Here is a 26,224-nt window from a genome sequence, read left to right as displayed (position 1 = left end):
ATGCTAGGCAGAGGGTACCTTTGTGACAAGCCCCAAATAAAAACCCTGGGTACTGAAGTCTCTGTGAGCTTCCCTAATTGGCAACATTTCACATATGTTGTTAGAACTCAGTGTTGGGGGCAACTAAGCACATCCGGTGTGGCTCCACTGTGAGAAGACTCTTAGATGCTTGTGCATGGTTTCCTCCAGACTTCGATACATGTATCATATAACTTTTCCCTCTGCTGACTGTGCTTGGTATTTGATGGGATGGAGTCATGTACTCCATAAAAGATATGTTCAAGTTTTAATCCATATTCCTGTGGGTGTGAACTAATTTGTGAATAGTATTTCAGAATATTCATGTGTGAATAGGATCTTCCAAACATTTTATTTAGATGAGGCCAAACTGAATCAGGGTAGGTCTTAATCCAGATGACTGGAGTCCTTATAAATGGAGGAAATTTAGAGCCAGTAGATGTCAGAGAGAGAGAAATCACCATGTAATGGAAGCAGAAAAGGCAAACCAAGGAACCCCAAGAATTGTAGCAAATCCACACCAGAACAATACAAACTTCAGAGGGAAAACATGGCCTGTCAAGACCTTGATACTGGACTTCTGGCCTCCAAAACTGTGAGCCAATAAATAACTGTTGTTAAGCCAACAAATGTGTGGTATTTGCCATAGCAACCCTGGCAAACTAAGACGATATTCTTTTGCTGTAAAAAATTATAGCCACAAGTATGACTGTATGCTGGGACCCCTAGTGAATTGCTGAACCTGAGGGTGATCTTTGGAACCCTCTCCACCCCCCTATAGCATGTATAGTAGGAAAAATAAGTTTATTTTACTAATTGCTTTCAAACAGGAAATACATATTTATACAAATGAACATTGATGTATAGCTCTACATTTTGTAGTTAAAAGCTAAAACAATCTGAATCTGCATTTCTAATACAAGTTTTGAATTTTTATTTCAGTATTTTAAAACCAATTCTAAATAATAATCAGTGAAACTCAGTTATACGTATCTATTTACATAACTTAGACTATTCAAATAATTCCTAAATTACTTACACTGAAGGAAAAAAGGATATTTATAATTAGTGTTTTATCACAGATTTAAAGGGCTTACTTAACTCTTGTGTTTCATTAACAAAGGTAACATTAGATGAACTTCTCCTATCCTCTGCTTCAGCCCTTTTTAAAAACAAATAGGCTCTTACCTTGAAATGCTCCTGCTTCAATAACCCCTTCTTTGGTACTATCAAAGCCATGAGATGTAATCTGGGTTTCTGAAAGACCAAGTCCAGCTGGTAATGAACGCTTCAAATCCTTAGTATTTGAATAAAAGAGAAAATCCTTGTAAAAAATCCCCTATCACATAACTGTTCAGCATAATTGTGAACTTTTAATATCTTAAACTATTTTTCTATTTGGTTAGTACTTATTCCCTTATGCTGTCTTGGCATTCTATAATGATGTATAATCAGCAGCAAAAAGAGTAAGATTTGTGTTTAAGAGGTACTGTGTATGACAAATACAAAATATTTTCTGGAACTAAACATGCAGATATAAAAATTCAATTTCCAATCTACTGATACATCAAGAAAATTATTTTAAAGAGCTGAATTAAAATGACTAAAAAGCCATGTCTAATATTTAAAAATTGACTGATTTCAACAATATACTCTTGATGAGCACACCTAATGGGTAACATGAACAAATCATTCACTTGCAATGAAGCTTAGGTAAAATGAGCTTCTCTGACTTCAGTTGGGGTGAGGTAAAGGAAATCTCCTTGAATTTCAATTTATATTAGACACTGATATTGTCAACCTAACTATAAATTAGCTTACACTTGAACATTAACTGTACTCAACATTGAGCAGCAAACTTTAAGAAGAATAAAAGGCCAGGAAGCACAGTGTTCTCTAAAAGGCACAAGCCAAGCTGAGAATATTGTAAAAAATTTTCCCCAGTATCTTGAAAATTAAGTATCAGGGCTTAGTAATGATGAGGGAAACAGGTCAAGAAAAATCCTCTAAAATCACTGAGAACCAAAGCTGAGGCTACAGTGTGCAGCTTCTATAGGATGAAACTACATTAATAATTCAGATTTAGAATCCACTAGGACTCCAGAGAAAGCAAACTGAAATGAGGCAAGGCATTAAATTTAAATTAAAATCAATTTTCTGTTTCTCTTTATTAAAGATTCTTGGGAACAACAGGGCTATGACAATAAATACAACTAATTATTAAGCTAAAATTTTAGACTAAGCAGTTCGAGATACCAGATTTTGGATCATCAAGAGTATAATATATATATGTTAGTAAATATATGTATTTACTAATTCACCATACCTCTTTAATGTAATGATAAAGTACATGTCTAATATTTAAAAACTACATAAAAGTACATAAAGAATGATGGGAGATGGAATGGGGGTGAGGAAGGATGCACTGTCTACCTAATGGAAAAATCAGGGTTGGGGGAAAGCCTTGGGAATTCAGTAGCATGTTATTGGCATAGCATGGAAACCAGCAACTAGGCTGCCTTAGCCAAATCAGCTAAGGGTCTATTTTGAGAGACAGGTAAATGGATTAGGAGAAAGCCTGCTGACAACATGCTAAGGTAGAGATTCTGGCTTTGACCAAATTAGAAAGTTAGTTTCCAACAGGAGACTTGATTGAATTATGTAAAGGACTGTTTTAAGAATATTAATTTGACAGACATATAAGAACAGTTTGGAAGGGTTAGAAAGTAAAGGCAAGATCAATAATTAAATGGGACTATACGTCAGGAACTCAATAACTGTTACCTAGGATAAGAGATGGTTAAAAGAATGGCAAGAAAAAATGAAATTTAGGAATAATCAAAAGTAATAAAATTACAAAATTTTAATGAAAATTCAGGATGCACCCATGTACAAAATATAATGATACAGGAGAACAGCTAAGATAATATATACAACTTAACTATAAGGCCCTAATAGAAATTAATTTCCATAATCACAAATGAGGATATGAAAGGGTTATTTAAATCACTGATCAAGGAGACTTGATTTAAAATAATTATTTCTACTCTGCCACTAATTTAAAAAAAAAAAGGATAGGTTAAATAATATTTACGTTCTTTAATATAATTTCAACACATATTATTTTGGAATGTTTGCCGAAGAAGCTTCTATCTGTATTCTAATGTTCATCTATCCTTAAATCTATCCATGATGTTTTTCTTGATCAATGTATTGGATTTCAGCAATCAGCGATTAACTTCTTTTCCTGAAATTTTTCACTAATATCAATGTGGAACTTATTGTGGCAGAAACACAATAAGAATGACTAAGTCTATTTTATCTTTACATCTGGGGAAAGGCATATGTTATATATGAAAACAGATATCTGGTTTGTGAACTGAACAAAACACTTTTCTGAAGATGAAAAGAATCTCTTAAGATGACTGAGCATGGATTCCTTGCTTCTCTCTACTCTGAGATCCCTTTTAGAAGAACCTGTGGGACTATATTAAGATTGGGTGCCCAGGTCCAGAACCTCCTGCATCTCTATTATTAAACTTCCTTAGTTTAACCAAAACATGTAAGGGTATAAGTGATTTAAAATCAACTACATAGGAACTAAAAGAATAACTATTTCAGGCCATTCTTGCATGTTGACATTGCTTAAAACTATTCTTGGATATTTTTACTAAAAGCCATTTAATAATTTAAGTATTAAAAAATCAGTTTGGTTCAAGGAAATAAAAAGTGTTTTTAAAAATTTCCTACAGATCTTAACTCATCCTAAGAATGGAAAAACAAATACCTATAAAATGACTTCCTATTGTCTTTCTAGCATTGTAGGCTGTATATCAAATAGGAAAATTTATCTTGCCATAAGGTACATGTTCATGTGATAGATTTATAGCATCTTTGCTTAGTTCTTGAAAATTCAGTCTTATCTGTTCAACTTTAAACTTCTAACTTTATACCATGATTTCCCTTTTCTAGCTAAACAAATATCTGTCCAACTTCTGCGTGATTTATTATTGGGAACAAATAAAATGGATGAGATTGTGTCTGGAAACACCTCCTTAATCCCACTGGTCACAACCTGGGGATTTCATTGTACCAGTGTCTTCACTGGTAGAGAGGTGTGTGTCAAGAGATTTGTTACTAATAGTAGTTAAAAGTAAAACATGTATTAACTTCAGTGTATAAAATATTTATATTACGGTAGATGCAAGATAATCCCTAAAATAACTTACTTGCATTCCAATATGCTATCTGGACTAAGAGATACACAGTGGGGTTTCAGAAGGCAAAGAAGATTGTTTAGCACTTTGGGTATCAGGGAAAATGTCTGAGAACGGGTCTGGTTCATAACGCATCCATTATTTTAAAAAATAATAATTGGCAGTCATTTCATGAGGCAGTTTGGTGTAATGGATGCACTGTGGCTCCTAAGTCAGGTCAGATAAACCTGAGTTTGAATCCTGACTCAGGCACTTAATATCAATAGCTGCATGATCCTAAGCAAGTTTCTTGAATGCTTGTGTTGCTATGTTTCATTACTGCACTTAAGGGATAATAATTTTTACTTCAGAGACAATATACAAAAAGTATACAGTATAATGTCTGGCACTTCAAATATTAACTTCCTGCCTCCCCTTTATCCCAATTTATAAACAGAACTTTTATGGAGATTAGAAGTCAGAGCAATAGAAGATTGTTGTGTTATACTTAAAACTGAACATTATTATCTGTAAGAATATGTTTTCATTCCATCCAGGATGGAGTGATTTTTATTTAAGTGACAAAGACAGTAAAATACAACCAGAGTCATTAAGATACCTTTTTTCATCACAAAAATATGAATCTAAGCATTCCCATAATGCTTACAATGCCATTTTACTATTATTAGGGTATGCCTATGTCTGAAAACAACCGGATCATTAACTTTTTTTTATTAGAGAAGTTGTAGGCTTATAGAAAAATCATGTATAAAATACAGTTCCCCTATACCACCATATTATTAACACCTTGCATTAATGTGGTATGCTTGTTAAAATTCAAGAAATAACATTTTTATACTTTTACTATTAACTATAGCCCATCATTTATAAGAGTTCACTGTCTGTGTTGTACAATCCTGTTTTTTTTTCTTATTCCAGTAACATATATCTAACCTAAAATTTCCCCTTTTGACCACATTCACATATGTAATTCAGTGCTGTTAATTACATTCACAATGTTGTGCTACCATTACCACCATCCATTACCACATTTCCATCATTCCATACAGGAACTCTGTACAATTTAAGCATTAACTCCCTATTCCCTACCCCCACCCCGGCCCCTGGTAACCTATATTCTCAATTCTGACCATGAGCTTGCTTATTCTAATCATTTCCTATCAGTGATACCATAAAATGTTTGTCCTTTTTTGACTTATTTCACTCAACATGATATCTTCAGGGTTCAACCATGACGTCGCATGTATCAGAACCTTGTTCCTTTTCACAGCTGAATAAATATTCCACTGTATGTAAATACCACGTTTTATTTATCTGTTCATCGGCTGATGGACACTTGGGTTGCTTCCACCTTTTGGCAATTGTGAATAATGCGACCATGAGCACTGGTATGCAAATACTTGTTCAAGTCCCCGCTTTCAATTCTTTTGGGTATATACCTAGAAGTGGTATTGCCAGGTCATATGGTAGTTCTGTACCTAACTTTCTAAGGCCAAACTGTCTTCCACGGTGGCTGCATCATTTTACATTCCCACCAACAATGAAAGAGTCGTTCTGTTTCTCCACATCCTTTCCAAAACTTGTAATTTTCTGGTTTTTTAATAGTAGCCATTCTGGTGGGTGTGAAACGGTATCTCATTATGGTTTTGATTCACATTTCCCTAACAGCTAATGATGTTGAGCATCTTTTCATGTGCTCTTTGGCCATTTGTAGATCTTTGGAGAAATGTCTATTCAGGCCTTTTGCCATTTTTAAACTTGCATATTTGTCTTCTTACTGTTGTCTTCACCCTGTGGTTCCCCATGGAGCCACCTTTTAAACTTTATATAGCATACTGTTACTCAACAATAAAGACTCTTAAATTACTTTTAAAAGTTTTTGATAGTCCCATTAAGTACCAGCTATTACCAGAAACATGAAAAACCTGGGAAGATAATCCAGACAGACTACAGTTGAATACCAGTTTTCCTGTTTAGTGACTATGTGATCCTGGGTAAACTTTCTTAGCCCGTTTGCTTATCTATAAAAAGAGGCTTAAAATCACCTCATAGTATCACGAAATTGGGCAAGATAGTATGGGCAAAACACCCAGCACACACTTAGGCACTTAGTTAATGTTAGCCATCCCTTTTCCTTACTACAATCATCCTTACAACTGTGATAATAATAATAATAATAATAATTACAATCACAAGCATTTATTGAACACCTACTATGTGCCAGGAACTATTCTAAGCACTTTAACGTACAGTGCACAATCATAAAAATGACCTAGCAAGCTGAAACTGTGCAATCAATGGGAAAAATTACAATTGCTCCTTGACTTTTAAAAATTCTTTCAAAACACTAAAATCTCTTTCCTTGTTTATGTTAATAAGTTTGCCTTCACTAAATTCTTCTCGAGTATCTCAAATAGGGGTAGTGTCAACATTCCTATAGTCAGCTATTTCTTCTATAATTCCATTTAGGTTTAATTTGAATGTCACTTCTTCCAGTGTTTTCACTTTTCATTTCTTTGCTGCACTTTCATCTTTATTCCACCCATTCCCTTTGTATTATCCATTTTTGTAAAGATGTAACATGGGTTTATCCCTGGAAGACAAGAAAGCAACACAAGCACAGTTTTCTGTGTATGTGTTAATAACAGATGCAGAGTGACCAATCACTGACAGACTTTGAAGGAAGTAAATGATTATTCATGGATCATGATGTGCAATCTGTTACTACATAGTGATGTGTGGACTGAAGTGCCTTACATAATTACAGTTAATACACTGAAATTTGAGCCATGTTGTTGAAGGATGGTACTGTTTAACTAAACCATAGGAACTGAAATTCATGGATATTGGAACTATTAAAGACTGTCTGCATATTATTGCATTTAATCTTGACAATAACACTTTAAGTACTATCACTCCCATTTTACAGAAGAGAAAATTGGGGCACAGAAGTTTGTCATTTAATTACTAACTAGCAATATACTAAGGACTAAGAGTCAAGAAACAATATTAACTGTAATATATGTTAAACATAAGTAGCCTCAAGTAATTTATTGGAGACTTAAGAGTTCATTTTAGATAGGATGTTTTCTAAACAATTTGTTTAAAGAAATACTTTTAAAAATCGTAACTTAAGAACCTGTTAAAGTTAAAAGGCACTAAAGCAAATAAGTTCACAACTTGTAAATTTCCTACTGGTACAAAACAGATGAATGACCTTCATTCCATTTCATTCATTTCTTAATGTCATTTAATACATTTTTATCTAGCTCTCACAGGACCACATCCTTTTCATCTGTATACTTTGAAGAGCACTTAGAATAAAAAAGAAAACCTTTACATTTAGTTTTTATTTACTTCCTATTTTTAAAGCAAATCTCTGAGTCTGTTCATTTCATTGAGTAATTGATCTTTACTTTTCCAGTTTATTTTTAATATCTAAACCAATAGTTTCTAGTTTTAAATATTGGCAATTATTTTATTCATATTTACATTAAATTCAGAAAGTGTCCCCTCTGAAAGAGAAATAAATCATTTACAAAATAAAATACTGTCAAACTACCAAAATAATTTTTTTTTTTTTTTTTTTTTTTATTTCCAAGTTTGATCATTAAGATCACCTATTTTCTGGATTGGTTCCCTTGGATGTTGCATTGCTCTAAGTCTTGACAGCTTTTTAGCAGGTTGTTTCAGAGAAGAGCATAGCTTTCTTTAAGGAAAAAGGAATCTAAGACATCCCTCCAAACATGAGGGATTAAAAAAAAAAGCTGCTTTCTGAATGTGCCCAATCAGCATACAACATGCAATTAGCATAGAGGTCCAGCAAATTTTGTTTACTGTATTCTTGGAACTTATCTGAAAGTTAACCATTCTCCTACCACACAATATTGTGTAAATTCCCAGAAAAGAGACATTACAGTAGTCATATTTGGGAGGAGTGGAGCTAGTAACAGGTTAAACAGCAAAATGATAGCCATCTTTGATTACCTAAGTTTTTAAGCAGGCATGGCCTTTAAAAGAGAAAACTTTGGTGCTGGCACTACTACATCTCACTTAAAACCCTTCCAGTGACCTGCCAGAGTTTCTTTGCTCAGCAAACAGAAGTTCTTTCAGAAAACATTTGTGACTTTACGTAAAACATTTGTGACTTTACGTAAAACAGCTGTAAAATCTGAAAAGCACTAAGGCCTTCCTATGCCTAAACTGCTACTAACAGAAGGAGCCTAACCAAAAGTGTTGTAAGTGGGTCCACTCAAATTTTGTCATTTTGATAGTGGTCTTGCAGAGAGTACAATGCAAAACAATATGGGCTATTTGAGAGAAATGCATGACTTGTGAGACAACACTCAGTATTTTTAAGAGCTTGTTGAAAGACTGTTTTCCTTAAACTATACATTCTCTGAGTAATATGTTAGCTTCTACTTTTCTTGAGAAAGGATCCATAGGTGGAAAAACCTAAATCATGGATTTTTGTTTTGGGCCTACCGCAGAAAACAAAACATTTTAGTTATGTTGAATATGGCAATTTCTCTAACTCTGCCAACTATAGTGTAATCCACAAGAAATTTCATATGGGGCTAATATTTACTTTCTCTCTTTAACTCATGGTACAAGTTGCCAATTTCTAATCTAATACTTTGACCAGCAGTACAATATAAATAACATGCAGCCTATAATTGAGATTAAAGTTTTCTAATCTTTCAAACAAAAGACTTATTTTTTATTTAGAAGCAGAAATATTTTTGCTGTAAGAAAACCAAGTTAATATTAAGATGGTTATCCTAAATTCTCTACATCTAGCTGTTGCTCATATTTTAATAAAAAGAGTTAAGAAACCTAGAAACACTAATGGGACATAAGGCAATGACTAAGCTGCTAACAGGATTTTTAGGATGAGTTCTTCCATTATAATCTCTCTATAGATGTGAATGTTAGTATGAATCTAAAAAAGGCCTCTCTTGGGACAGGCTGAAAAAGGAAATCAAATGAAAACTCGAACATCGATGACAAACAAAAACAACAAAATAATTTACAATTTCACTGCCTGTACCATAGTGACCCTAGCTGGTCAGCCAAGTTATGACAACTTAATGAGCTAGCACTTTAATATTATATAGAACTTTGTAATTTTATATAGAAGTTTATACTCTTTATATATGACATGTACACTTTAAAGTGCATATGTGCTATGTAGTAAACAAAAGCCATTATAAAAGATTATAAACAACAAATAAGTATAAGAGAAAACTCTAATTATAAGTCAGATTTATTTACAAGATCTCTTTACTAGTCTATAAAAAGTCTAATCCTAACCAATATATATTTTTAAGTAACAATATTGAAATGTTTTTGTTTCCATGGCACAAGAAAACTTGATGTTCTCCCATATTTCTATACATCTCAGAATCTTCGTATATTTATACATATATCCATTTGGTTGAAATACTGAAATATTCTACACAAAACTTTTTTATTTTAGGGTAAAATTCACAAAACGTCAAGTCCACCATTTTAACATTAATTTTTACATTTTAGTGGTATTTTGTACATTCACAATATTTTGCCACTATCACCTCTATTTCTAGAGCATTTTCATTATTCCCCAAAAGGAAACTTCATAGCAATTAAGAATTCACTGATCATTCCCTCCTCCCCAACAGCAACTTCTGGAAACCACTAATCTACTTTCTGTCTGTCTGGTTTCCCAATTCTATATATTTCATATAAATCAAAACATATAATTTGTATCTGGCTTCTTTCATGTAGTATAATGATTTTGTGGTTCATCCATACTGTAACAAGAATCAATACTTTATCACTTTATTGCTGAATAATATTCCATTGTATGGATATGCCATAATTTGCTTATCCATCCACCATTGATGGCATTTGGGTTATTTCCACCTTTTTGCCTATTGTGAATAGTGTGAGGGAAACATTCATATATAAGTTTTTTTTTAAATACCCGTTTCCACATCTTTTGGGTGGATGACTTGTATTGGAACATTGTGCTGTTTGGGAATTCTATGTTTCCCATATTTATGGACCACCAAGTTGTTTTCCACAACAGCTACACCTCAGATTCCCACCAGCAATGTATGAATGTTGGAATATCTTCACATCCTCACCAACAGCTGTTATTTCCCCCTTTTGTGCGTGTGAAGTGGTATCTTAGTTTGATTTGCATTTCCCTAAAGACTAACTATTTTGCACATATTTTCATGTCCTTAATGGCCATTTGTATATCTTTGGCAAAATGTCCATTCAAGTCCTTTATACTTTAAATTATCTCCGTCCTTTTAATGTTGAGTTGTAGCAATACTTTACATATTCTGGATACTAAACCTTCATCAGATATATGATTTGCAAATCATTTCCCCAATTCTGTAGGTTGTCTTTTCACTTTCTTGATAGCGTCCTTTGATGCACAAATTTTTCTACTTTTGATACTGTCCAATTTTTCCATTTTTTTGTTACTTTTTCTTTTTGTGTCATAGTTAAGACACTGCTGACTAATCCTAGATCAGTAAAATTTACAAGTATGTTTCCTTCTAAGAGATTTTTAATTTCTGGGCTTACACTTAGGTTTTGATCCATTTTTGTCAGTTTTTGTATATGATGTGTGGATCATTTTTATGAATGTAGATAATCTGTTGTCCTAACACCATTTGTTCACAGATTATTCTTTTCTCCACTGAATGGTTTTAGTACCCTCCAAAAATCAACTGGTCAATTTTATTCCACTGAACAATAGTCTATACTTACACCAGAAAAACATGGCTTTGATTACTGTGAGTTTATAGAAATTTTGAAATCAGGAATTGTGAGTCCTCCAAAATTATTCTTTTTCAAGATTGTTTTAGCTAATCCGGATCTCTTGCATTTTCACACAAATTTTAGGATATGTTTATTTCACAAAAGGAGGAGCTACAATTTTAATAGGGATTCCATTAAATCTGTAGATCAATTTGGGGAGAATTACCAACTTCACAATGTCAGTTCTTCATCTCATGAACATGAGATGTCTTTTCATTTCACTTAGCCCTTTTAAATTTCTTCAACATTTAGTTGTTTTCACTGCAAAAGTTTCTTGAACTTACTTGGTTAACTTTATTTGTAAGTATTTTCTTCTTTGATGTTACTGCATCTTGACTATTTTCTTAATTTCATTTTTGAATTGTTCATTGCCTATTGTATTGAAATACAACCAATATCTATCTGTATGTTGATCTTGGATGCTGCAACTTGCTGCATCATTTATAAGTTCTACTAGTATTTTTTACAGATCCTTTAGGGTATTCTCTATATAAGATCATGTTAACTATGAATAGAGATAAATTTACTTCTTCCATCCCAATCCAGATGCATTTTATTTATTTTTCTTGCCTAATTATCCAGTCTAGAACTTCTAGTACAAGCATACCTCATTTTATTATGCTCTGTTTTATTGCATTTTGCAGATACTGCATTTTTTTTAACAAATTTTAAAGTTTGTGGCAACTCTGCATCAAGCAATTCTATTAACGCTATTTTTCCAACAGCATGTGCTCACTTCATGTTTTTGTCACATTCTGGTAATTCTCACAATATTTCAAATGTTTTCATTATTATTATACCTGTTACGGTGATCTGTAAACAGTGATTATTGATGTTGCTATTGTAATTGTTTTGGGGAGCCAAGAACTGCCCCCATATAAGACAGCAAAATTAATTGATAAATGTGTGTGTTCTGACTGCTCCACCAAACACCTGTTCCCCTATCTCTCTCCCTCTCCTGGGGCCTCCCTATTCCCTGAGATACAACAATACTGAAATTAGGCCAATTAATAACCCTACAATGGCTTCTAAGTGTTCAAGTGGAAGGAAGAGTCACAAGCTAGAAATGATTAAGCTCAGTGAGGAAGGCATGATGAAAGCTGAGAGAGCCTGAAAGCTAGGCTTCTTGCATCTAACAGTTAGCCAGGCTGTGAACGCAAAGGAAAAGTTCTTGAAGAAAGTTCAAAATGCTACTCCAGAGAACACAAGATTGATTAAAAAAAAAGCAAAACAGCCTATTGCTGACATGGAGAAAGTTTTAATGGTCTGGTTAGAAGATCAAACTAGCCACGACATTCTGTTAAACCAAAACCTAATCCAGAGGAAGCTCCCAACTCTCTTCAATTCTATGTAGGTTGATAGAAGTGAGGAAGCTGCAGAAGAAAAGTGTGAAGCTAGCACAGGTTGGTTCAAGAAATTTAAGAAAAGAAGCTGTCTCCATAACATAAAAGTACAAAGTGAAGCAGCAAGTACTGACGTAGAAGCTGCAGCAAGTTATCCAGAAAATCTAGCCAAGATAAATGATGAAGATGACTACACTAAACAACAGTTTTTCAATGCAGACAAAACAGCCTTCTATTGGAAGAGGATACCATCTAAGACTTTCATAGCTAAAGAGGAGGAGAAAATGCCTGGCTTCAAAGCTTCAAAGGACAGGCTGACTCTCTTGTTAGGGGCTAAAGCAGCTAGTGACTTAAAGTTGAAGCCAATGCTCATTTACCATTCTGAAAATCCTAGGGACCTTAAGAATTATGCTGAATCTACTCTGCCTGTACTCTATAAATGGAACAGCAAAGCCTAAATGACGCAAATCTGTTTATAACATGGTTTAACAAATATTTTAAGCCCACTGTTGAGATGTGTTCAGAAAGGAAAGATTCCTTTCAAAAGATTACTGTTCATTGACAAAGCACCTGGTCACCAGACAGCTTCGACAGAGATGTACGAGATTAATGTTGTTATCATGCCTGTTAGAACAACATCCATTCTGGATGTTGAATCCATGGGTCAAAGAGTAATTTTCACTTTCAAGTCTTATTATTTAAGAAATACATTTTGTAAAGCTATAGCTGCCATAGACAGTGATTCCTCTGATGGATCTGAGCAAAGTAAATCAAAAATCTTCTGGAAAGGATTCACCATTCTAGGTGCCATGAAGAACATTTGTGATTCATGGGAGGAGATCAAAATATCAACATTAACAGGAGATTGGAAGAAGGTGATTCCAACCTTCATGGATGACTTGGAGGGGTTCAAGACTTCTCTGGAGGAAGAAACTGCAGATGTGATAGAAAAAGCAAGAGAACCAGAAAGAGAAATTGGACCCTGAAGATGTGACTGAATTCCTGCAATCTTAGGATAAAATGAGTGAGGAGTTGCTTCTTATGGATGAGCAAAGAAAGTGATTTCTTGAGATAGAATCTACTCTTGGTGAAGATTCTGGGAATATTATTGAAATGACAACAAAGGGTTTAGAATATTACATAAACTTAACTGATAAAGCAGTGGCAGGGTATGAGAGGATTGACTACAATTTTGAAAGAAGTTCTTTTGGAGGTAAAATGCTATCAAATGGCATCGCATGCTACAGAGAAATCTTTCATGAAAAGAAGAGTCAATCAATGCAGCAAACTTCGTTGTTGTCTTATTTTAAGAAATTGCCACAGCCATCCCAACCTTCAGCAAACACAACCCTGATCAGTCAGCAGCCATTGACATCAAGGCAAGACCTTCCACCAGCAAAATGATTATGACTTATTGAAGGCTCAGATGATGGTTAGCATATTTTAGCAATAAAGTATTTTAAAATTAAGGTATGTACATTATTTTAGACATAATGTTATTGCACACTTAATAGACTACAGTATAGTATAATTATAACTTTTATATGCATTGGGAAACCAAAAAATTCCCTTTATTGTGACATTCACTTTATTGAGGTGGTCTGAAGCCTCAAGAAAAAACAACTCCAACAAGAAAAAGAATGAGTTTATGGTGGCAAGTGACCTCCCTAAAGCTGAATGCAACATTTTGCATGTATTGTACTCTTCTTGAACAAAGATTATCCATTAGAATGCCAGCAGGGATTTTTATCATTTTTGTTCAGTTCTATATCCCCAGTGCCTGCCACATAGCAGATACTCAATAAATATTTGCAAATAAATCTGTAAAAGGAGCTATCCCAAATATAAGAATAAATTATCAACTAAAATGTTAGTATAGTAATTATTTTAATTAATAGAAGGTTTACAAAGTCAATAGTAAACTATGATGAAGTTAACTTATTGCAAGGATGCCTTATTGTTTTCAAACACAGGAAAGTCTAAAACCTAAAATGAAAATATCCTTTTTGTATGCAGACTTTGAGTCTCTTTTTCAGTGACTCACCCTATAATGGCCCATACATGTTTAGAAACTAAGTTTAAATACTTGCGATTAAAATAAACAAATCTCAAACTTGAAGACACATTAGTCACTTTAAAAAGACTGCTGGGACTATTAAAAAAAAAAAAAGCTGAAAAAAAGTTCAGACTTCAATTAGAGATATGATGAAGCAGTTCTGGTTAGGACTAAGGCAAATCAGGCCAAAGGGAAAAGGACAATATTGACTGTTTTAAGACTTAACTTCCATGTGAGACCAAGGGAAGAGATGTTCATTTAGTGCAGAAGTTATATTTTCTGCAGCACACTAATTTAACTTGTATGGTCAGTTTATTCAAACACCACAATTACATAATTACATGGAACTTTCAATAGGAAGTGAAATCTGGAAGGTTTGTACAGGTTAGTGTGAAATCCTGATACATCCCAAAGTAATTTGGGCAAAGAATAAAAATGTATTTGCAGGGCCGTCCCCCCCCACCCCACCCCTGAGGAACTGGGGAATAATGTGGAAATGCTGGACTTCCCCATCTGGGTTATTACTGATATTCTCACAAAAACTGAGGACTACCAATTTAGTAGGTCATGCCCCTGATCTTGGGGCTTGCCCTTATGAAGCTTGTTACTGAAAAGAAGAGGCTAAGCCTACTTATAATTGTACTTAAGAGCCTCCCCCAGAGAACATCTTTGCTGCTCAGATGTGGCTTCTCTCTCTCAAAGTCCACTCAGCAGGTGAACTCACTGCCCTCTCCCCTACATGGGACATGACTCCCGGGTGTATAAATCTCTCCGGCAACGGGGTACATGACTTCCGGGGATGAGCCTCGACCCAGCATCGTGGACTGAGAAAATATTCTTGACCAGAAGGGGGAAGCGAAATGAAACCAAATAAAGTTTCAGTGGCTCAGAGATTTCAAATGGAGTTGAGAGGTCACTCTGGAGAGCATTCCTATGTGCTATATAGATATCCCTTTTTAGTTTTTAGTGTATTGGAATAGCTAGAAGGAAATACATGAAACTGTTGAATTGCAACCCAGTAGCCTTGGTTCTTGGGGACGACTGTATAACTATGTAGCGTACATGGTGTGACTGTGTGATTGTGAAAGCCTTTGGATCACACTGCCTCTATCCAGTGTACAGACAAATGAATAGAAAAATGGGGACAAAAATTAAATGAAAAATTGGGTGGGATGCAGTGGGATGGAATGCTTTGGCTGTTCTGTTCTCTTTAACATTTATTTTTATTTTTATTTTTATTTTTTAGAGTAAGGAAAATGTTCAAAAATTGACTAAGGTGAGGAATGCACAATTATATGATGGTACTGTGAACAGCTGATTGCACACTGTGGATGACTGTTTAGTATGTGAATATATCTCAATAAAACTGAATTAAAAAAAAAAAGCACTGCTGGGGTCGGGGTAGGGTGGGGGAATGATTTTCGATGGGATTTTCTAACATCAATTACATCATCTATCTAGACAGTGGTCCTCAAACAGGGCAAGTTTGACCCATATCTTCCCCAAACTCTTCCTTCCAAGGGGGCATTTTGGAATGACTGGAGACATTTTTGGTTGTCACAACTAGAGCCGCTACTAGAAGCTTGTGGGAAGAGGCCAAGGATGCTGTTAATCATCCGACAGTGCACAGACCAGTCCCCCACAACAAAAATTATGTGGTCCAAAATGTCAACAGTGCCAAGGCTGAGAAACTCTAAATTATTAACTTCTGTTAAATAAAGGATTTTATTCTTAAACATTTAAAAATTTTTAAAAAGTTCTGTCTAAACTTTAAAATAATTCAAGTACCTTTCAACCACTACTTTTTCAAGAACACTAAAATTATATTATTAGTTATTTAAAGTGTACACATATATCAGATGTCATAAAAGGGATGCTTAATATATATTATCTCCAGAAATAAGCATAACTATCATTTCTAGGACTATATTAAGCATATCACTAATCTTATCTCATTTAATATTAACACCCCCACAAAGGCAAATATGATTATTACTATAGAGATTAAAAATAAAAAGTATAAGAGAGTAAATATCTGTTCAAGGTTATATAGCTAGAAATGACACCACTAAAATTTGAATCCACATTATCTCCAAGTACATGCTGCTTCTATTAAATTGCATTAAATTTAAACTTCAACTGAGAGACAGGTCAGATTAAAAGCATCCCAAGTCTCATTTTCCACTGAGTCAAGGATGCTACTTTAGAAACTGAACAGCAAAATCAGGAGCACGCAACTAGGGAATTATGTATTAAGGACACTTAGATAAGAGATTAGAGAGTACCAATTTTCAAAAGGATAATCTATACTTACTTTTTTTTTCTTATCAGAAATAAAATTGAGTAGTTTAATAAGGTTATATGCCAAAAACATTGGACACTTGTTCTGGTCATAAAATAGAACTGGTCATATAGCACCAAAGTCTAATTGCTTACTGGCCTGGAGCTTAATCTTGACAAACCTCTAACATGGCCTATCTATATAAGTAACATTAGGTTCCTGGCAATTCACAAAATCTAATAAAATATTCTAGTATTAAACTTGATCTTTATTTTCATCTCAACACTTAAGGCAATATCAAAATTCTTTGCATTAAAAAAAAAGATATTCTTACCCTATTAAAGCCATGTTCATGAGAGTCATCAAGCTCTCCATTACTAGTAACTGGAATTTCTGCTGCGGAATTTTTGGGAGATTCATGAGCCATGGCAGATTCCTAAAAAAGAAAAAATAAGAATAAAGGCATAACTAACATCAAATCACAAAAGTCAAGTATACAACATATTCATGTTCAAAGCAATTACACACCACCATTTTGGTATTTTAAAGTAATTTTAACTGACCTAATACTTATAAAATAAACCTGATACTGATATACATATATAATACTTATATCATAAACATAATAAAAAAATGCATCTGGCTTTCTAAAATGCACACAACCTAAATTTCTTAATTAAAAGTGGGTTATTTTTTGTAGCTACCAGAGAGCAATATCCTTGCCTTTGCAATAGTGTTACTATAGACAACCACGTACAACTGGAAAAAATATCACAGAAAGCCAAGCTTGGTTGTTAACTCAAGGAAAGCAACTCTACTTTTCCCATTTTATATAGTGGGCATCTAAGGAAGCTTTTGTCTAAAAAAAGAGTTTCCCTGATAACATGAAAAAAAAAATTTTAACCTCTGTATTAGGAGAATTAAGCTTTACACCCTGGCATTACACTTCTAGAAGTAAAACAATGTTTAAGAACATACTCCCTAATTTCATAATCACACCATTTCTTTTAGAAATTAAATATGGTTAACCAAATTAGAACATCAAGAGTGATAACAGCAAAAATAATGATGAGTAGGTAGCTCTAAGAGATCCCTCCACAGAACACACAGAAAAAGATCAACCAAAACTGTCAGAATCAACTTTGTCAGAATTCTGGGAAATAGTCAAAATTTATAGCAAGCAAGCAAAGTCTGAATCAAGAAAAAGACCATTTAAAAACAGTAGGAAAGCTTTCTGGTGTCTTTACTTCCCCAACCATCTCAGCTCAGCGGCAATCTTGAAGATGGCAGTCTGTGTTCCTGAAGTGTGACTCTGGTCCCCGATTTCAGAGGAAGCAGAGTAGACTTTATTCTCAAAGAATTGTGTTTATATGTGTTGACCTGTCTGGGGATACCTGAAGGACTGACACAAGGCACTTACCTTTGTTTTGCCTAACTTGGAATTTTCTCAGAGCAGAAAAAAAGCTACAGGGAGGACATTCTGCAAAAACATTGTAAGGTAAATGAACACTCTGCTGCCACCAGGGAGCAAAGATTACAGTTGAGGCAAACAAAAGACATGTTGAAAGCCTGAGAGGAAAAGCTAGAGAAAAGGGCTTTTGGAAATAAGATATTGAAAAGTGCCAGGTATTCTAGGGAATTTAGAAAGCCATGTGCATGCCAAGGGCAGGATGTATGCTCAGTAGGGTCTGAGACAACCTTAACCTTTCACCTCTGGTTTATCTTTAGGTTAAGTGAAAGCAGGAAGTAAACGTTAAGACAGAGTTGTGGAGGGATACTGCGGGCCTATGATGGCACACACCCCTCCTCTGTGGAAGCCCACGAAGTATACAGCCTAGAGGCAGGGGTCCCACACAGAAGTGCCAAGAGCCCCACACCAATCCCAGGGACTTGTGGGCCCATGGCAGAGAGAGACTGTAGGGAACTTGAGCTGAAAGGTTAGATGCGAGCTACAGCCCCAGAGGATTCCAGCCACAGCCCTGGGAATGGCTGGGAGTACTGGGTCTTAAAGTTGTCTTCCCTGCCTAACTACACAGGGCACTCCCCCCAACCCCCACCCTCAGGACTGGTGGTCCCAACTGCACACAGAAAATTGGGACTCCACAAGGTTTGGACCCCCATTCGCTGCAAAAATGAAGTTGGGGAGAACTGGCTTGAGGGTAAGAGGTGGCTTGGGAGCGTCATCTGTTGGTAGGTCAGGGAAAGTGCCTCCCCCAAGCTGTAGCTTTGTCAAATTATAAATAATTGTTCATATAAGCCTGCATATCCTAAAAGGACCCGATCAAGATAAGCAAATGCCAAGAGGCCAAAAACAACAGAGAATTTTAAAGCATATGAAGAAATCAGAAGATATGGATAATCCAAACGCCCAAATCAAAAAACCAGAGGAGACACAGAATTAGGAGCAATCACTCAAAGAAGTAATTACAAACACCAATACCATGGCTCAGGATATAAAGAATATCAAGAAGACCCTTCAAGAGCATAAAGAAGAATTTGCAAGAGTAAATTAAAAAAATAGAGGAACTTATGGAAATAAAAGAAACTGTTGATCAAATTAAAAAGATTCTGGGAACATATAGCAGCAGATTACATGAAGTTGAAGAACAAGTAAGCGAACTTGAAGATAATATTTTGGAGAGTGAAAACATAAAAGAACGAATGGAGAAAAAAAATCGAAAAATTTGAAATGGATCTCAGGGATGTGATGGACAACATGAAGCACACAAATATAAGAATCATTGGTGTTCCAGAACGGGAAGAGAAGGGTAAAGGTCTAGGAAGAGTATTCAAAAATATTGTTGGGGAAAACTTCCCAACCCTTCTAAACAACATAAATATGTAAATCGTAGACGTCCAACAAACTCCAAACAGAATAAATCCAAATAAACCCACTCCAAGACATAATCTGATCAGAAGGTCAAATGCTGAAGAGAAGAAGCAGGTTCTGAAAGCAGCAAGAGACAAGCAATTCACCATATACAAGGGAAACAACATAAGACTAAGTAGTGACTACTCAGTGGCCACCATGGAGGCAAAAAGGCAGTGGTATGACATATTTAAAATTCTGAAAGAGAAAAACTGTGAAGCAAGAATTCTTTATCCAGCAAAGCTCTCCTTCAAATTTGAGGGAGACCTTAAAATCTTCACAAACAAATGCTGAGAGAATTTGCTAACAAAAGGCCTGACCTACAAGAGATACTAAAGGGAGCCCCACCGGGAGAGAAAAAAAGAAAGGAGAGAGAGGTCTGGAGAAGAGCTGAGAACTAAAGAATTTTAGTAAGAGTACATTAAAGGAAATAAAGAGAAAGAGGGAAAATAATGTATCTGACAAATAAAAACCAAAGGATATGATGGCTGATTCAAGAACTGCCTTCACAGTAATAACATTGAATGTGAATGGATTAAACTCACCAATTAAAAGATATAGATTGGCAGAATGAATTAAAAAATATGAACTATCAACATGTTGCTTACAAAAGACTCACCTTAGACACAGGGACACAAAGAAATTGAAAGTGAAAAGATGGGAAAAAAACATTCAATGCAAGCTTCAGCCAAAAGAAAGGGAGCAGCAATATTAATCTCAGATAAAATAGACTTTAAATGCAAGGATGTCATAAGAGACAAAGAAGGATACTATAAACTAATAAAAGGGACAATTCAACAAGAAGAAATAATCATAAATGTCTATGCACCCAATCAAGGTGCACCAAAGTACGTGAGACAAACACTGGCAAAACTGAAGGAAGCAATAGATGTTTCCACAATAATTGTGGGAGACTTCAATACATCATTCTCTCCTACAGATAGATCAACCAGACAGAGGACCAATAAAGAAACTGAAAAGATAAACAATGTGATAAATGAATTTGACTTAACAGACATAGACAGAACATTACATCCCAAATCACCAGGATACACCTTCTTCTCTAGTGTTCATGGAACTTTCTCCAGAAGATCATGTGCTGGGCCATAAAACAAGCCTCAATAAATTTAAAAAGATTGAAATTATTCAAAGCACATTCTCGGATCACAATGGAATACAACTAGAAGTCAATAACCATCATAGATCTAGAACACTCACAAATATCTGGAGGTTAAACAACACACTCCTAATCAATCAATGGGTTAAAGAAGAAATAGCAAGAGAAATTGCTAAATATCTAGAGAGGAATGACAATGAGAGCACAACGTACCAAAACTTATGGGATGCAGCGAAGGCGATATTGAGGGGGAAATTTATAGCTCTAAATGCATACATTAAAAAGGAAGAAAGAGCTAAAATCAAAGAATTAATGGAACTGAAGAAACTAGAAAATGAACAGCAAAGAAATTCTAAACCAAGTAGAAGAAAAGAAATAACAAGGATTAAAGCAGAAATAAATGACATAGTGAATAAAAAAACAATAGAGAGAATAAATAAAACTAAAAGTTGGTTCTTTCAGAAGATCAACAAAATTAACAAGCCGCTAGCTAGACTGACAAAATCAAAAACAGAGAAGACCCAAATAAACAAAATAATAAATGAGAGAGGTGACACTACTGATCTCAAAGAAATTTAAAAAAATTGTAAGAGTTTACTATAAACAACTGTACACCAACAAACTAGATAATGTAGAACAAATGGACAATTTCCTGGAAACAGATGAACAACCTAGACTGACCAGAAAAGAAACAGAAGACCTCAACAAACCAATCACAAGCAAAGAGATCTAATCAGTCATCAAAAAGCTTCCCGCAAATAAATGTTCAGGGCCAGCTGCCTTTACAGGGGAATTCTACCAAACTTTCCAAAAAGAACAGACACCAAACTTACCTAAACTCTTTCAAAACACTGAAGAACATGGAACACTGTCTAACTCATTTTATGAAGCTAACATCACTCTAATACCAAAACCAGGTAAAGATGCTACAAGAAATGAAAACTACAGGCCAATCTCCCTAATGAATATAGATGTAAAAATTCTCAAAAAAAAAAAAACAAAAAACTTCCAAATCAAATCCAAAGAAACTTTAAAAAAATCATACACCATGACTAAGCCAGGTTCATTCCAGGCATGCAAGGATGGTTCAACATAAGAAAATCAATCAATGTAATACAACACACATTAACAAATCAAAAGGGAAAAATCAAAAGATCTCAACAGATGCTGAAAAAGCATTTGACAAAATCCAGCATCCTTTTTTGATAAAAACACTTCAAAAGGTAGGAATTGAAGGAAACTTCCTCAATATTATAAAGGGTATATATGAAAAACCCACAGCCAGCATAGTACTCAATGGCAAGAGACTGAATGCCTTCTCTCTAAGATCAGAAATGAGGCAAAGATGCCCTCTGTCACCACTGTTATTCAACATTGTGCTATACTGTTATTCAACATTGTGCTAGAAGTGCTAGCCAGAGCAGTCCAGCAAGACAAAGACATAAAAGGCATCCAAATCGGAAAGGAAGAAGTAAAACTATCATTATTTGCACATGGTATGATCTTATATTTGGAAAACCCTGAGAAATCGATGACACAGCTACCTGAGGTAATAAACAAATTTAGCAAGGTAGCGGGATACAAGATTAATGCACATAGGTCAGTAATGTTCCTATACACCAGAAATGACCTAACTGAAGAGACACTCAAGAAAATGTTCCATTCTCAAAATCAACAACAAAAAAAATCAAGTACCTAGGAATAAACTTAACTAAGGAAGTAAAAGATCTATACATAGAAAATTATATAACTTCACTAAAAGAAATAGAAGGGGACCTAAACAGATGGAAAAATATTCCTTGTTCATGTGAAGGAAGGCTAAATGTTGTTAAGATGTCAATTCTACCCAAACTCATCTATAGATTCAATGCAATTCCAATCAAAATTCCAACAACCTACTTTGCAGACTTGGAAAAGCTAGTAATCAAATGTATTTGGAAGGGGAAGATGCCTTGAATTGCTAAACACATTTTAAAAAAGGAAAACAAAGTGTGAGGACTTACACTTCTGACTTTGATGCTTACTATAAAGCCACAGTAATCAAAACAGCATGGTATTGGGGCAAAGATAGATGTATTGATCAATGGAATCGAATTGAGAATTTGGAAATAGATCCCCAGATCTACTGTCACCTGATCTTTGATAGGCTCCCCAAATCCACTAACCTAGGACATAGTCTCTTCAACAAATGGGGCTGGGAGAACTGGATACCCATATCCAAAAGAATGAAGGAGGATCCATACCTCACACCCTACATAAAAATTAACTCAACGTGGATCAAAGACCTCAACATAAGAGATAGTACCACAAAACTCTTAGAAGATAACATAGGAAACATCTTTAAGACCTTGTATTAGGAGGTCGCTTCTTAGACCTTACATCCAAAGCACAAGCAACAAAAGAAAAAATAGATAAATGGGAATTCCTCAAAATTAAAAGCTTCTGTACCTCAAAGGAACTTGAGAAAAAGGTGAAAAGGCAGCCAACTCAATGGAAAAAATATTTGGAAAACATGTATCTGATAAAAGACTGATATCCTGCATATATAAAGAAATCTTACAACTCAATGACCATAGTACAAACAACCCATTTATAAAATAGGCAAAAGATATGAAAAAAACATTTCTCTAAAGAAGAAATACAAATAGCTAAAAAACACATGAAAAAATGTTCATCATCACTAGCTATTAGGGAGATGCAAATTAAGACCAAAATGAGATATCATCTCACACCAATCAGAATGGCTGCCATTAAACAAACAGGAAACTACAAATGCTGGAGAGGATGTGGAGAAATTGTAACTCTTATTCATTGTTGGTGGGGCTGTATAAAGTCACTCTGGAAGACAGTCTGGCGGTTCCTTAGAAAACTAGATATCGAGTTACCCTTCGATCCAGCAATTTCACTTCTTGGTATACACCGGGAAGATCTGAAAGAGTGACATGAACAGATATTTGCACACCGATGTTCATAGCAGTATTATTCATAATTTCCAAGAGATTGAAACAATCCAAATGTCCTTAACGATGACTGGATAAAGAAAATGTGGTATATACACACGATGGAAAACTATGCGGCAGTAAGAAGGAATAAGGTCGTGAAACATATGACAACATGGATGAACCCTGAGGACACAATTCTGGGTGAAATAAGCCAGGAACAAAAAGAGAGATATTGTATGTTACCACTAATGTGAAGTCTGTGAAAATGTAAAATAAATGTTTTATATTATAGAATGTAGGGGACCTAGCGATAGCATATACTCAAGGGGGAACAATAATCTAATAAGAACAGATAAGTTATAGACAGTAATCTTAATGTCATGGGAATACTCAGGAACGACTATGGTTTGTTAATTTTTGGGAGGTATGGTAGGAACATGTTGGAAGCAATGTAGTTATTTTAGGTTATTTGTTTTTCTTATTCTGTTATTTAGTTACAGTTTGTTTATTTTCTTGGAGTAGGGAGGAACATGGTGGAAACAATGTAGTTATTTTAGGTTATTTGTTTTTCTTATTTCTTTGTTCGGTTATGGTTTGTTAATTTTCTTGGGGACAGGTGGAAAAAAAAAAAAACAGACAGAGTTGTGAATGGCCTGGCTAAGCACTGAAGAAGTACCCCAATGCAGAGCCAAAGAATAGGAGAGATGGATTTTTTTCTTTTCTTTGTCCATCACAAGATTCACTGTTTTATACATTGCCATATTTAAACCTCCAATTTTCCTTCTGGTGACATATGTGACTCTGAGCTTCCCCTTTCCACCACCTTTACACACTATTCAGCACTGTTAGTTATTCTCACAATGTGTAACCATCACCTCTGTCCATTTCCAAACATTTAAAGTTACCCTAGTTGAACATTCTGCTCATAAGCAACCGCGCCCCATTCTTTAGCCTCATTCTATATCCTGATAACTTACATTTTATGTCTATGAGTTTACATTTTATAATTAGTTCATATCAGTGACACCCTGCAATATTTGTCCTTACATGTCTGCCTTATTTCACTCAATATAGTGCCCTCAAGGTTTCTTCATCAACTCATTTTTTTTAAAAACTGTTTTGTTCACACACCATACATTGTGTCCTAAGTAAACAATTGATGGTTCCCTGAATAGTCACGTATTTATGTATTCACTGCCATCACTACTATCTGTATAAGGACATCTCCATTTCTTCCACAAAGGAGGAGGAAGAGTCAAAGAAGGTAGAGACAAGAGAAAAAGAAAAAAAGAAAGGAGAAAAAGAAAGAAAGAAAAAAAAAACATGACACCTAGGAAGCAACAAAAGGAAAGACAGCATTAAACTAAAGCAGAATAAAGAGTCGGACAACATCACCAATGCCAAGTCCCATACCCTTCTCCTGTGTTCCCCTCATCATATGCATTTAGCATTGGTATATTGCCTATGTTACATTAAAGGAAGCATAATACAATGTTTCTGTTAATGTAGTCTCTAGTTTGCATTGACTGTATTTTTCCCCCAATCCCATCCCATCTCTAACATCTTGTAATGTTGATATTCATTTGTTCTACCTCATGTAAAAAAATATTTGTACCTTTTATCACAATCGTTGAGCACCCTAGGTTTCACTGAGTTATACAGTCCAAGTCTTTATCTTTCCTTTTTCCTTCTGGTGTTCCACATGCTCCTAATCTTCCTCTTTCAACCATACTCACAGTCATCTTTGTTCAGTGTACTTACATTGCTGTGCTATATCTCCCAAAACTGTGTTCCAAACCTCTTACTCCTGTCTTTTCCTTTCTGTCTTTAGTGCTCCCCGTAGTGTTTCCTGCAGAGCAGGTATCTTGTTCACAAACTCTGTCATTGTCTGTTTGTCAGAGAATATTTTAAGCTCTCCCTCAGATTTGAAGGACAGTTTTCCTGGATATAGGATTCTTGGTTGGTGGTTTTTTCTTTAAGTATCTTAAATATATCACCCCACTTCCTTCTTGTCTCCATGGTTTCTGTTAAGAAATCCGCAGTCTTATCAAGCTTCCTTTGTATATGATGGATCACTTTTTTCTCGCTGCTTTCAGGATTCTCTTTTTATCTTTGATGTTTGATAATCTGATTATTAAGCGTCTTGGCGTAGGCCTATTCGGATCTATTTGGTTTGGGGTAAGCTGCGCTTCTTGGATCTGTAATTTTATGTCTTTCATAAGAGATGAGAAATTTTCATTGATTATTTCCTCTATTACTGCTTCTGCCCTTTTTCCCTTTGCTTCTCTTTCTGGGACACCAATGACACTTAAATTCCTGCATTTCATTTTGTCCTTAAGTTCCCAGAGACACTGCTCATATTTTTCCATTCTTTTCTCTATCTGTTCTTTTGGGTGTAGGCTTTCAGGTGCCTTGTTCCCCAGTTCCTGAGTGTTTTCCTCTGTCTTTTGAGATCTGCTGTTGTATGTCTCCATTGTGTCCTTCATCTCGTGTGTCGTGCCTTTCATTTCCATAGATTGTGTCAAGTTGTTTTTTCAACCTTTCGATTTCTACCTTATGTATGAC

General features: G+C 35.0%; 1 protein-coding gene across 4 annotated transcripts in view; it reads right to left on the bottom strand.

The window, feature by feature from the left end:
* The window catches only part of ARFIP1 (ADP ribosylation factor interacting protein 1), a 195,913-nt gene that overhangs the window by 103,029 nt on the left and 66,660 nt on the right, over nucleotides 1-26,224 (bottom strand). For all 4 annotated transcript variants that reach the window (XM_037830835.1, XM_037830834.1, XM_037830832.1 and 1 more), the window contains 2 exons: nucleotides 17,066-17,167; nucleotides 1,207-1,315 (listed from right to left, as the gene is read on the bottom strand). In XM_037830835.1, coding sequence (XP_037686763.1) covers nucleotides 1,207-1,315; nucleotides 17,066-17,158 — 202 coding nt within the window. In that variant the 5' untranslated portion in view covers nucleotides 17,159-17,167. The remainder of the gene's footprint in view (nucleotides 1-1,206; nucleotides 1,316-17,065; nucleotides 17,168-26,224) is intronic.

Source organism: Choloepus didactylus, chromosome 3, assembly GCF_015220235.1.
Source record: "Choloepus didactylus isolate mChoDid1 chromosome 3, mChoDid1.pri, whole genome shotgun sequence".
NCBI classification, from domain to species: domain Eukaryota; kingdom Metazoa; phylum Chordata; class Mammalia; order Pilosa; family Megalonychidae; genus Choloepus; species Choloepus didactylus.
This window is presented reverse-complemented; position numbering and strand designations above follow the sequence as displayed.